This window comes from Nelusetta ayraudi, unplaced genomic scaffold (genome assembly GCF_046127955.1).
Source record: "Nelusetta ayraudi isolate G7.1 ecotype Tasmania unplaced genomic scaffold, CSIRO-AGI_Nayr_v1 ptg000060l, whole genome shotgun sequence".
Classification (NCBI taxonomy): Eukaryota; Metazoa; Chordata; class Actinopteri; order Tetraodontiformes; family Monacanthidae; genus Nelusetta; species Nelusetta ayraudi.
This window is the reverse complement of record NW_027466110.1, coordinates 7,843,314-7,856,351: the sequence shown is the minus strand read 5'-3', so window position 1 is coordinate 7,856,351 and position 13,038 is coordinate 7,843,314. Positions and strand designations below refer to the sequence as shown.

The 13,038-nt window shown below is 49.1% G+C and overlaps 1 protein-coding gene across 4 annotated transcripts in view; it reads right to left on the bottom strand.

The window, feature by feature from the left end:
* Nucleotides 1-1,227: 1,227 nt before the first annotated feature.
* myo1b (myosin IB) overlaps nucleotides 1,228-13,038 on the bottom strand; it is a 55,363-nt gene continuing 43,552 nt past the window's right edge. Inside the window, exons 19-32 of one of the 4 annotated variants that reach the window (XM_076039701.1) lie at nucleotides 12,784-12,877; nucleotides 11,342-11,491; nucleotides 11,173-11,241; nucleotides 10,975-11,061; nucleotides 10,570-10,656; nucleotides 9,605-9,691; nucleotides 8,705-8,791; nucleotides 7,510-7,584; nucleotides 7,275-7,409; nucleotides 5,611-5,717; nucleotides 5,316-5,448; nucleotides 4,786-4,938; nucleotides 3,823-3,953; nucleotides 1,228-3,443 (exon numbers count right to left, since the gene is read on the bottom strand). In XM_076039701.1, coding sequence (XP_075895816.1) covers nucleotides 3,311-3,443; nucleotides 3,823-3,953; nucleotides 4,786-4,938; nucleotides 5,316-5,448; nucleotides 5,611-5,717; nucleotides 7,275-7,409; nucleotides 7,510-7,584; nucleotides 8,705-8,791; nucleotides 9,605-9,691; nucleotides 10,570-10,656; nucleotides 10,975-11,061; nucleotides 11,173-11,241; nucleotides 11,342-11,491; nucleotides 12,784-12,877 — 1,528 coding nt within the window. In that variant the 3' untranslated portion in view covers nucleotides 1,228-3,310. The remainder of the gene's footprint in view (nucleotides 3,444-3,822; nucleotides 3,954-4,785; nucleotides 4,939-5,315; nucleotides 5,449-5,610; nucleotides 5,718-7,274; nucleotides 7,410-7,509; nucleotides 7,585-8,704; nucleotides 8,792-9,604; nucleotides 9,692-10,569; nucleotides 10,657-10,974; nucleotides 11,062-11,172; nucleotides 11,242-11,341; nucleotides 11,492-12,783; nucleotides 12,878-13,038) is intronic. The other 3 variants (XM_076039702.1, XM_076039703.1, XM_076039704.1) reach the window with 3 other exon arrangements.

Below are 13,038 nucleotides of genomic sequence, written 5' to 3'. Positions count from 1 at the left end.
GTATATATACGTATACATATATATATATATATATATATATATATATATATATATATATATATATATATATATATATATAAACAATTAATAAAAAAACAACAACAACGAATTAATAGAATTTGTCATAATACTGTTTATGAGTCTGCATTGGTTACCGTGAGCGTGTGTTCCCGCTGAATTTTCTGAAGCCATGTAATACCATTTATATCCACGGGAGGCCGCCAAAGACTGCCCAATAACAAATACTGCTCACTTTTTACCCCCCGGCGACTCTGCGACAACTCAATTTTTGGATGTGCACGGATGCTGCCATTACGAGTGTAATGATTCTAACAAAGGTGGGCGGGGGGGTGCAAATGAAAAGAAAACACGTGACTCTGACTTCTCAAACTTTACTTCTCCTCAAATATAAGAATCCCGCGACTCGCAGATGCTGCGGTGGGGCGAGGTCCCCGTGAATCACAGGTAATTTTTTATGCCTTGACACGATGCAGATGTGGGCGAGTGCTTAAAACAGGCAGGATGTGAGATGGTGCGCTGCGACTCCCACCGCAGGCTGCACGTCCTCCGGGAGGCCGCGACTCCTCCCTCCTTTCCCAGCCTGCAGAGTGGTGGGAACCGAACCGAGTGCCGGGCAGCCCAGCCGCGCTATTTTTACCACACTGTGCTCAGGCTCAGTCCGAGGGCCCAGTCCCCGGAGACCTGTAGCCAGCAGCCTTCCCCAGGCCGCGGAATTTAACCCCAGGACGACTCTCCCCAGAGGTGATGGAAAACATCTGGCCAGCTGCTCCGGCTACAAGGCCTCGGTGCTGCTGGAGACACTCAAGACCTCTCAGTCATGGACAAAACCTCCCCAATGGTGCTTGATTGTATTGTTTCTGCAAACAGAGTATGAACATGTTTATTCTGGACTTTTCCTGTTATGGTAAAGCTACCATGGCGAGCAAACCATTGCTGAAGAGCCCACGTTTTGCAAACTGTACATAATGGATGCGTCCAGGTGTTAGGGCATTAGCAGTCCTTGATACGAACATCCATGGATTTAATGGAGGATGCAATGATGAACTAAGAACACCTGAAGTTGAGACTCTACCTTTTGAAAAGTTTCCCCATGTAGAAAGTTCAATGATTTACACATTGTGTTTATTGTATATTGTGGGCATCAGGATGACCATAATAATGACGGCAAGAATTTGGAGAATAAAAGAAGACAAACAAACGCGCCAGTGTTTTTCAGAATAACAACATTTATTGATGACTGATTTTTACTTAATTTAAAAAAAAAAAAAAAAAGATAACTTGTAAATGTTACACTGAGCTCTACTGAAATGTATCTAACCCGTCTGGCAGCACAGGTCATCATCATTAGGCACACGAGAATGCAAGACGTCATTTTGCAGCTTGAAAGCAGACAGTCGAGAAAGAGGAAAAAGAGGTGGGAGGGGTCGGGAAGGGAGACGCCTCGGGGGGGTGGGGGGGGTCGGGGGTCACCTTAGCAGCAGCGCAACGCTAAACTGTGCTGCGCCAAGGAAGGAAACGCCGCACGAGTGACAGCGTCATTCCATTTAATCGAGTCCTTGCGTCGCAGCCGACATAAGAGAGAGAAAAAAAAAAAGAAAAACGGCTTACAGAGACTGAGAAACCCTGGACTGCAAAACATGTTTAAACCAACTTTGGTTGGAAGCTTTGTCTTTGTCTTCCCTCACAGTTGGCCCAGAATGATGGGACTGAAAAAATAAAAAAAGGAAAAAACCCACTACCAGAACATGAAAACTTGTTATACCAAAAACAGCATTGTTGCCTCTAAAATCATTTGGCCTGCGAGTAGTTAAATGCGTACTAAGGTTGCAAAAAGCTGCGAGCCGTTGGATTTGTTCCAACGCCTCAAATTCTATGGTCACGCACGCTTCATATTTGGCCTTTTCCCCTTTGAAAACACACACACACATTGGGTCAGAGGAAGTCAAGCACTACCATTAATCAAGCAGCAGCAGCAGCAGCAAGAGAAAGAGAGAGCGAGAGAAAAAAAAACAACAACAGCTATTTTCACGGACACAGCAAGTGAAATGATGTCACTAAAGAAAGATGTTACTAAAAAGCCTTTGTCCATGCCGGGGCTTCAGCTTCAGAGCCTATGTACAACCTATAGTACAGCCAGGGGGCCGCGGGTTCTCATTGGTTTATGTTCGAGGGAGTACAATCAAGACGAGACTTCTCATTTATTGCACATGAAAAAAAGAAGAAGAAGAAAAAAAAAGAGAACAGGTCAAGGGATTTACACAACGTTGGTGAAGTGGCTCCTGCGTCCTTCCACCGCAAAGTCTCTGGGACCAGCAGCGTGGTTCACTTCAGGTTGGACTTTTCTTTTCCTCTTATTTCTTTTATTTATTTTTTTAAAGATATGGATTCAGTTTAATGAAACAAATCATAATGAAATAAATGGATTAAATGGACGAGATCACAAATTGTGCCGCCCTCTGGGGGAAAACGCAGTGGCGCAGACGCAGTAACAAGACGACGGCCGCACTGGCGAGCTCCCTTATAAACACCACAAACTGATCAGGATTGATTCTCTCGCACTAGATTTTGTAAACGCTCTCATTTCTTCACCGGCACGCGACAAGTCAAAGGACTCGCTCGGTGGCACGCATGGCAAATGAGAGAAAAGTAACGTTTTAGAATTAATCAATCAAACCACAAATGACTTTTTATGCCACATTTTTTTTTTTTTTTTTTTTGCACCCCTTCAGAAAAAAATATATAAATACAACACAACATACAATAATCAGATGGTTGTTTTTTTTTTTATGTCATCCAATTTTGGTCATACAGAGATGAAAACAAGTGCCAAAATAAACTTTAGAGGAGAAACAATCTGCGATAATCGGAGCCTTAAAGTACAGAATCGTCAGGGTTTGAAAGTCTAGGCCTGCTGAGAATGAAGCTCCTCACATAGTTTTATATATTCATATAAAACAACATTTTCCCTCATTTAACATCAAGCCAACTCACTTTTCATCAACATCACCACTGATAGACAGAATTCTCTTACTTTTACGCCCCCCACCAACTCTTTACTCCAGTTTTTCACCACATTTCTATGGCATGCAACCCAATGAAGGGCTTTCTTTGCCAAAAAAAATGGCACTTGGTTACAAATAGTAGCGGCAAAGTAAATCTGGGCAAAAACAAAAACAAGACTTTGAGAGAGAAATGTTCAATAACACAAGTCAAAAAACCTGCACTCTTATGTCTGGGCTTGCGTTTGTCGGGCACTGGAGTGGGCGGCGGCCTAGCGGGAGGGGCGGCGCTAGGCCGTGGACGGCACCATCACCTCCAGCAGCCGGTTGTTCTTGCGCCTGCAGGAGGCGCTGTTGCCGTTCTTGGGCGCTCCCTGGATGAACTTCACGCACACTTTGTCCTGCTTGAACTGGACCAGGAACCTGTGGCACACAGAGACACAGTGAGAGCAGCCCCCCAGCTCCCATTCATTTCAATGGAGTTGTTCACTCAGCACATACTGAAAAAGTTTTGACTTCCCCATTAATGGACCCATAGAGCAAAAATCTACAATAGAAAGATTTGCTATGAATCGCGTTTCAGTGTCATCGTCGTCCTGTCAGCCGCTTTAAAGGCCTTTATTTTTGTACTGCAGTCAATGGGAAAAATACTTTTTCTGCTGCAGTACCTCGAGTGGCCACTGGGAAAAATCGGTCCGTAGTATCCAGTTCTTAGAATACATCCATGTTTGAGAGACCATCCCCACCCCTGAACTCCTCCACCCCCCCCCCCCCCCCCCCTTTCCTCCTTCAGGCCTCTTACTCGTCCGAGATGTCGATGTTGAGCTGCTCCTGGTCGGCGGCCGTGGCTCCGGTGCGGTGCAGCTTGGTGATGATCTCGATCAGGTGTTCGCTGCTGAGCAAGAAGTCTCCCTTGATGGCTGAGGCGGAACCCTGAGAATGAGTTGAACAAACAAATAAACCAAAAAAACAAAACACCATACATTTATTTGCATTGCACGGCCCTCTATAATATCAGTCACATCTTTATTTTTCAATCCAGACTCTCCGGTGCTCCTGTTCATCTTCATTTCACTTTCATTCAAAAGAAAAAGTGTTGACAGTTAGCTTTTTTCATTGTCTGCCACTAAATACCGCCGTATCGATCATCCTCCCTCCCCTCATCTTCCAGCCTGAGATCGAAGACGACGACTCCCAGCTTTAAGTGGATAAGAAAAATAAAATCCTGTAGCATTTGGGAAAAACACCTGGCAGTTAGCGACGCGCCACCTGGTTCTGCACGCGCTGCTGTTGCTGCTGCGGATACACAACCGCTTGTTGCAAAGAGAAAGAAACTCGGGTGGAAAAAAAAAAAAAAAAAAAAAAAAATCAATGAGTCGCAAAGCCTCTGACGAGCGCCTTAAGTGGCGCTGCATCATCTCTTCTCCTGTCGAAAAAGAAACGCCGAAAGGTTGCGGTAAAAATAAAAACAAGACGAGACGACGGGAGTGAGGCGCTCGACCTGGTTGCTCGCGTCATCGCTATTTTTTCCCCACTTTTGAGTCTGAAAAGAAAACTTGTGCTTCAAGACTCGCAGCCACGCTTCATAATGTATCAGCCAGTCTGCTTTTCTGGCTGACTTCAGAATTGTTCTCCCTCTATTCCTCAAACAAGGCTGCAGACTGAGATCCTGCAGTCAGCCGCTCAAACAAGGATCCAAAAACTGCCTTTTGAAGGCCTTTCTCCATAAATGTTACATTAAAATGGGCAATTTAGTGAGTCTGACCGCTTTGAGTTTGAGGGCGAAGAAGCCGTCGGTCTGCGTGCTGACCGACACGCTGGCCAGGTCGGGCAGAGGGACGCTGGCCTTCACCTGGCCCGTCTTCTGGTCAGCCAGCACCACGCTCTTCTTGGTCAGCAGGAAGATGCGAGCAGCGCCCTGCAACATACACACACACACACACACACACACACACACACACACACACAGTTTACCCCATGCTGTCTGTCTGTCAAGATCCCTCCCACTTTTTCTCCCACTGACACGTCTCTCTGATCTACAGCCGTCTGACAGCTTCTGATACAAAAACAACAGCAACACAAACAAAGAAAACAAACAGTGGCACTTTTTCTTCAATGTGTCAAAAAATATCTATCTGACTGCTGCTCAGGTGACGTCAACAACAACAAGACCATCTCAGCTGCCTGGAGTGATGTGCTTTGTCTGCAGTGGGCGCAACAAGGCGAATCTTAAATACTTCATCACTGCTGCAAGTGTGTGTGTGTGTGTGTGTGTGTGCGCGTGTGTTTTCTTACCTTGCCGTTGGCTCTGTTGATCTTGTTGACCACGTCGGCCAGCAGGACCTTCTCGTCCACGGCGCTGTTGAGCTTCTGGTACTTGGGGTTCTTGCCGATCTCCAGGTAGTCTCCTTTGAAGGGCTGGTTCACGCTGGGAGGTCAAAAAGTAGTTATCACAACATGGGAGGGAGTTGGGATGGGGCTGCTGATTTAATCAAACTGCAGGGGTTGCTGACTTTGACTTAAAATTGATCCATTTTTTTAAAACCCCAGCACCTCCACTGCAAGCTCCCTGGCAGCTCTGTGCACCTACCTGCTGGGGTAGAGGGCCTTCTTGTCTTTGAAGATCTCACTGGCCTCCAGCTTCTCCTCGTACACGGCCTTCATCTCCTCGGTGAACTGGCTCCTGTACTTCTTGCACTGCGCACACATCCAGCACAGGAGAGACCAGAACACATGTGCGTCAAGTTTCAGGCGATACTGTGGCGAGTTGGGTGGATTTTCTTTGAAAGGTTAAGCGTGTATTATTTGGAGATTTTGAAGAAGAAACAGCGACATCAAGTGGTAAGGTTTTAGATTGCAGCATCTTTCACTCTCCCTCCCCCTCCTGAGCTTGCCGGTGAGCTACAGTGGCCTGCGCACCCAAACCTGGATACCTCATCCACCTTCTTCTTCGTTGGTTTGTTTGATGGCACCAGTGTTCACCTTAAATACGCTGTCAGGCAGCTGGATTGGCCACACCAGGCTTCCTTAGGAACATGGTGGTGCAAGATGGCAGCTACCTGGGAGCAAGACCCTTGCTAAATTACTTTTATTGTACTGTGATTATACACTTTTAATAATTTATTAATGGGCAGTATATTTTACGGCAGCTTTTACCAATATAAAAATCATGGGCCTTTAATGGGGGGGGGCGGGGGGTCGACCACAGACCATGCTGCTGCCTCTGGGGTTTTTTGTTTTGATTCCATGCGACTCGAACGTCAAGATTTTGAACAGGTGAGTCAGCATTGACTTGTGACTCAGCAGGGATTTCCTCCAATGACCGAGCTCCTCCTGTGAAGATAATGGGAAAATGGACGGAACCGACCACTGCCTCTCCGCAGTGTTTGGCCTTCGATCGGCGGCGGCGGCGCTATTCGCTCTGCAGAGGGAGACGCTGCTATGCGCTCGGGAGAGGGACATGCCGCTATCTCGGCCGCCACCTGCTCCATCGGGGGGGCGCCGCAGCGTTCACGCAGGACAACGAGACGGCTGTGCCAAGGACGTTCCGACACGCCGATGGAGGTTGTCGGTGATCGATCCGCCGCAGATACCAACCCCCTTCAAACAACAAACAAAACAAAACAAAACAAAACAAAAAAAAAACTACCCGTGACGACGCCTGTGGATTATCAGGCCAATAAAATAACAAAAATACAAAACGATGGATGGGTGGTTTGCCGGCTGCCGCTGACCTTTACAGACGCAACAAAACAAAACAATGGAGATGAGACGTGGAGGCTGTGGAGGATTTGGTAAAAAGTTGTTTTGCTGCGATTTTACGTACCTGGAACAGCGACCGATGTCGCTGCTGTTGTGCGTTTTAATTGCGGGCTGCTGCAAATCAAACCAACAAGGCTGACTTGTAGTCGGAGGCCTGTATTATTATTATCACTCTTATGATTTTAATTCTAAACTGAAGTCGAGCAGCTTTGTTTGGTCGAAAACACTCAACTGCAGCTCACTGTTTAAAGCCTCCCGCAAAAAAGAAAAAAAAAAAGAAACGCTCACATCCTGCTGAAAGTGACGCTCGTTTCTACAGTCGACATGTTTGCTTGTGGATAATGAGGGGGTATCAGCGTATTTTGACATCACAAAGGGTTGATTTCAAGAGCAACCGTCAGTGAGTCACCACCTTTCACGGCGGCCTCCCGTTACTGCTCGCTATGTGAGACAACATATGTGAAGTTATACGAGGTGGGAAGCAGCTCCTACCCGCCACAGATGGAAGATCCTCTGCAGCTCCCTGTGGGCTCCGTCCAGGAAGCGGTACGGTCTGGCCGGCCACTTCTTATCGATGGGCGACATGGAAGGCATGTCGCTCTTCAGGCCCAGGAAGTATTTCTGCATCTGGAAGAGCACAAAGGCAAGGACACAGAGGGTGGATTGTTTTTGTGTGTGCGTCGAGACCCGAGGGCGACATTTCTTCGTGTGCTCGTGCCGCACTCACAATTCTCTGGATGGTGAAGTCGTAGATCTTCTTGCCGGCGTGGGCCCTGAAGAACTTCCTGTACTCCCTGCGGACCTTTTGGCAACGACACGGCAAACAAAAACAGCGACGAGAGAGTCAATGGTTTGTCAGTTTGGTGTTGAAGCAGGGGGCAGATAATGAGATGCACAAGCGGCACTGCAGCAGTGAGAGACGTTGGGTTAGTCACAAACGATGAGCACCTGCCACGGGACACACAAAAACTCCAAGCAGCTGGAATGCATTAAAATAAAATAATGGAAAATCACATAAAAACTGATGTGGCTGTTAAATTCATGACCGGACAAGTCAACGATGTTGCCGTCATGTCATGTTATGACAGATGACCTGCGGACCTCAATTGCACAAATGGAAGCCGCAAACAGGTGCATGACTCAATTAACAGGATGAGGAAATTAATACGAGGGCAGCGTAAAAAAAAAAAAAATTCTTCACGCAACAGAAATCACACACACACACACACACACACACACACACACACACACACACACACACACACACACACACACACACACACACACACACACACACACACACACACACACACGGTTAGTGTCACAGGTGCCGAGGGAAAGACAGCCTCCTTCTGTTTGTCTCAAACTGCTCAGTTTTATTCATTTGTATAATCACTTGAGAATTAATTGTGCGATTCTGGTTTAATGAATCACTTTTCTTTCCCGTCCAGCTGAGGGATCACAGGCCAGTGCCTAATTTTCAGTGGCTCTGACACGCCTGCAGATTCCTTTCAATAGGCCGGCTCACGCGGCGCCATTGCGTCATGGCTCCGAGTGGCTCTTATTGAATCCCATTTCCTTCGCACCTTGTGTGCACGGCTGGAAATATGTCCAGGTTTTTTCACTGAGGTGAAATCGTAAGTGTAAAATAATCACTGGAAAAAGGGCTGAAAAAAAAAAAAAAAAGCAAAACAACTCTAAAATGTGCTGAAACTTTCTGGATCTTTGCCCTGGCAGCTGCAAGGTCTTCATTAAACGGCAGCAATAGGAGAAGAAAAGAGAGGGAGGCTGGCTTCCTGCTGGAGAGTGTTAGAGGGGAAAAAGCAAACTAGTGATGGTAGTGAGTGAGCAGGCGGGTGGGCAGGAAGGTAGGTGGGTGGGTGCGTGGGCGGCAGGTCAACGGGGCCCCGCAGGCCGGGTACCTGGAGTCCCTGCCAGTAGGCCCAAATGACGGCGACGGCGTGCTTCCGCCGGGCCTCCTCCTTCAGCCTCCTCAGCTCCCTGCGAGCCTGCACACACAGGGTGGGCGGGAAGAGACGGAGAGCAGGAAACCCATGAAGCAGGGGAAGGTGTGAGGAGGAAGAGGGAGACATCGTTTTTTTTGGTATTTGTTGCCTGCGGTCAGCAAGCATCTCACACACAAACACACTGCACAGCACTGCACTCTCACAGCAGCCGTCCGCCTCCATGGAGAGGTTTTGAATCCAGACTGAGGGAAAAACAAAACACTGGAGAGCTGCTGGAAGGAAAACCGAGTGAAAAACTCAGGCGGCAGCGGCGGCAGTGGAGGGTCAGGGGAGGGTCAGTGGAGGGGCAGGGGATCCAGATGGTTGACAAAGACAACACCAAGAAAAAAGAAAACATGCTCTAGTTTCACATAGAGGGACAGTCACACATGCAGCGTGCACTGGTGAGGATGGAGAGGAGCTGCATCACAGCTTGATCTATCTGTGTGTGTGTGTGTGTGTGTGTGTGTGTGTGTGTGTGTGTGTGTGTGTCTTCTTATGACTGACTTTCCATCACTGCCAAATTGCAAAATAAGAGCGTGGCGAAGCAAACAGGCCGACACATACACAAAAAAAACTGACTGACAACGATGAAAACCGGCGATCGGTGCTAAAATGACACAATGGTAATGGACGGACAGACGGATGAGTGGACGGAGCTGGGCGACGGGCACGACGGGGCGGGTGGCGAGGTGTTGGGGCGGGGGGGGGGGTTCTTTGGAGGCTTTTTTTTGGATGGCGGCTGTGATGACACGCACGGCAGGGGCGGCGGCAGAGCGACGGCAACGTTTCTTTTCAAACAGGCTTCCCAGATACCTTGGTGCCCTGCCAGCCGGCCCAAATGACCGACACCGCCTGTCTGTTCCTCGCCTCCTCCTTCAGCTGACGCAGCTCTCGCCGGGCCTGATGGGAAGTGGTGGTGGTGGTGGGAGTTTGCAGTTAGGGGTGAAGGAGGATGAGGAAGGAAGGAAGGAAGGAAGGAGGAAGGTTAATTGAAACAATAATCAAGAGTCGAGGACTGGAGGAGCTGCAGGCGGTGACGCTGCGGGACACTGAGGAGGGACGTCCGAGGACGGACACCATGCAGGACGGAGACATTTGCTTCACACATAAAGACACTGAACAAAGGTTTCTGGCGAGACGGCGTTATCGTACTGTTTCCGACCCGGCGTTAACAAACAGGATCAGAGCTCCGTCGTTATCCGAGCGACAATCGCTCAGAGCAAAGTTCCGGAGGCGCGGTGAGTTAATATTTAACAACCTCTTTATAAGGCAGAGATGACGTCTATCTGATCAGCGGGGGGGGAAAAAAACACAATGACTTACTTAACAAGCGACAATATCTCCCCCGCGATAAGGAAGCGGAGATAACGGCTGTACGACTGTACGCTGACACGCAACCACTGCGGGCTCCCAGAGTTACAGCACACCTGCCATCTCGCATCTGGCACAGCGCCAAATATTATTTGTACTTTTACCGAAAGTCAGCTGTGTGGCTCAATTTATGTTGGAGAGAGACAATCGTTGAGTAAAAAGAATCACTTCTGCTCTGCGTGTCTCCACGCCGGTCACACATCAAACCACAGAGGCTGAGTTCTCTTGTTTTGTTTTGGGTTTGTTTTTTTTTGCCAAAGGGCGAACTGAAGAGCCTGGGACGGAGGCTGAACTAGGAGGGCGGGGCTGCCGCCTCCCGGACAGCAGGGGGCAGGACAGGACACGACCAAACATGGGAGGACACAGACGGCTGAGACAGAGACACACTGCAGCTGCGGCTCAAATACCTTCGTTCCCTGCCAGTACGCCCAAATTACTGTCACAGCGTGTTTATTCCGCGCTTCTTGCTTTAGACGTCTCAGCTCCATCCGAGCCTGTCGGGGGGGGGGGGGGTGGAGGGAGGAGGGGGCGATGGCCGGAGGGATGGCGGAGGGGCGGAGAGGCAGGATGAGCAAGAAGAGAAAGAAGGGGAAGAGAGGAGAGGTGGCAGTGGTGTGATCAGAGAGAGAAGCCAGATTTCAAAAAAGGAAATGCAGGTGGTGATTAAATGTATATAGATATAAATGTGGACACGTGGAGGAGCCTCTGCAAGAGAGTTTGCTGCTGCTGCTGCTGCTGCTGCTGCTGCACATCCAGGGTTAAAAACAGCATCTTGTTGTGGTTGCGGGTGAACAGCGCTGCGGCCTCTTTACCTGAGTGCCGTGCCAGTAGGCTGCGATGGTGGTCACCGCCTCCTTGCACCTTTTCTGGTATTTCAGCTCTCGCAGGAGTTTGCGGGCCTGGAGGAGACACACACACACACACAAAAAAACCCCAAAACCCTCAGTTTTAGAGTTGTGCACAACAGACGGTAAGACCTCCCGCTCGCACACACGCACACACACACTCACCTGCCATCCTCTGGCGTAGGACTGCACCACCGTGGTGGCGCTCTTGATCTTCTTGTACTTCTTTTGTTGCTGCAGGAGGAGAGGAGGGGGAGGCAAGGACCATCAGCCACTTTGCTCGACTCAAAAATTGTGTGCTTTCTGTGTTTTTTTCTGGGCTTCTCCTGCTTACGGCGTATCGGCGGTACCAGGCCGACACCACGATCTGGCTCTTCTTCAGCAGCAGGAAGTGTGTGCGGCACTTCCAGCCGCGGTAGATCTTCTGGATGAGCGCGGCCAGGTCCTGCAGGCACTGCTTCCGCCGGTCCTCCAGGAAGAAGAGCTGCAGGTGGTGGTGGTGGGGGTCGGGGGGGGGGGGGGGAGCAGGGAAGACGGCGTGAAGCAACGGAAGGCACGAGGAGGAAATGGTGCGTCTCTTTGTCTTGTCGTTATTTTTTTTAGATACTTTTGAATGTCGACACCGAGCGCACTGCAGCGGCGGCGACCGCGGCGGCAAATTTCACTGGAAGAAACATTGTCCTATCATGTCTTTTCTTCTTCCATTACAACGGCAAATGAAAAAAAGAGAGAGAGAAAAAAAGCCCACTCAGATCAAGTTAAGCTCCCTGCTGCCGGCTTTATTCACGGAGAAATAAAAGGAGAAATTTTCCGCACAAAGGGAAACGGGCCGGGCCCTCCTGGGGAGCTGAAACGAGTCGAGAAATCGTTCTCCACGGTCGCCGTCCCTGGGTGACCGTGGCGCAAATGGACTGGCGGTTTTTAAAAAAAAAAAAAAAAAAAAAAGAAATATCAAAAAACCTTTCAAAGCGAGCCCACTAATGGAAACGAGGCGAAGAGACGGAGGCGAGAGAGAATTGGAACTGGAGCGGCAGCCACCTCAGCAGCAAGAACCACACATCACGACGTCTTCTCAAGAAGAGATCAATAAAAAAAAAATCAGAGGAGCAAACATTGAATCAGTGTGATCTGGAACTCGATCAACTCTCCGTGCACACGGGGATTATAACACGAGCGGGACAGAAGAGACGCTTTGATTTCATTTTTCAAGTTCAGGTCCTGCTGCAAGCCACAGCAAAAATGTCCCGCAACAGTGACATTCGGGCCTCATGCAACGTTTCCCCATTTGCCGTCTGGACTTCCCCCACACAGAGGGAGGCGACGGCGGCGGGGCGTGGCCACAGCGCAGCCCAGCGCGGCTGACGCCAGAGGAAACGGTCCGAAAACGGTGGATTAAAACCCACTCAGCCGGACTCGATGCGGCGATTTCACAGCTGCTGATGTATAATTGAGATAAGTTGATGAGATAGAAAAAAAAAAAGCAATTATTCTCCCCGCCGGCATGAGCTCATGTGACGGCAGGCTTTGTTTGGGGCCTCTGTGCGTGGCGGGTGAGGCTCCGAGGGCAGAGATGCTCGGTTCCCATGTTGGAAAAGTGAAACCATGTGTGGCTTTAATGGTGGTTGAATGCTAATTGCTGAGGCGGCGGCTGGATGTGCAGCCCACCCTGCTTCGCAAACATCTGACTGTGAGAAACACAGGGGGCTGCTGGACACACCGGACCCCATGAACACAGAAAAGGAAAAAAAAAACTTGGATTTTTTTTTTTCTATTTACCGTTCTTGGGTTCCGGATGAAGATCTTGGAGCGGCCGTAGGAGAACTCGTCTGTCGGGACCTGCAGGTCATCCATCAGAACCTCCACGCCCTGCCTGCAGTCAGCCAGAGGTCACAGGGGTCACGCAAAGCATATTTCATGACGTTCCATACAGAGACATAGTGATCTGCGTTTTCACAAAAATGTGACAGAATTTTTCAGAAGAAGAACCGCAGAAGACAGAGTGAGGATGCAGAGGTTGGGAACAAAAAGGCT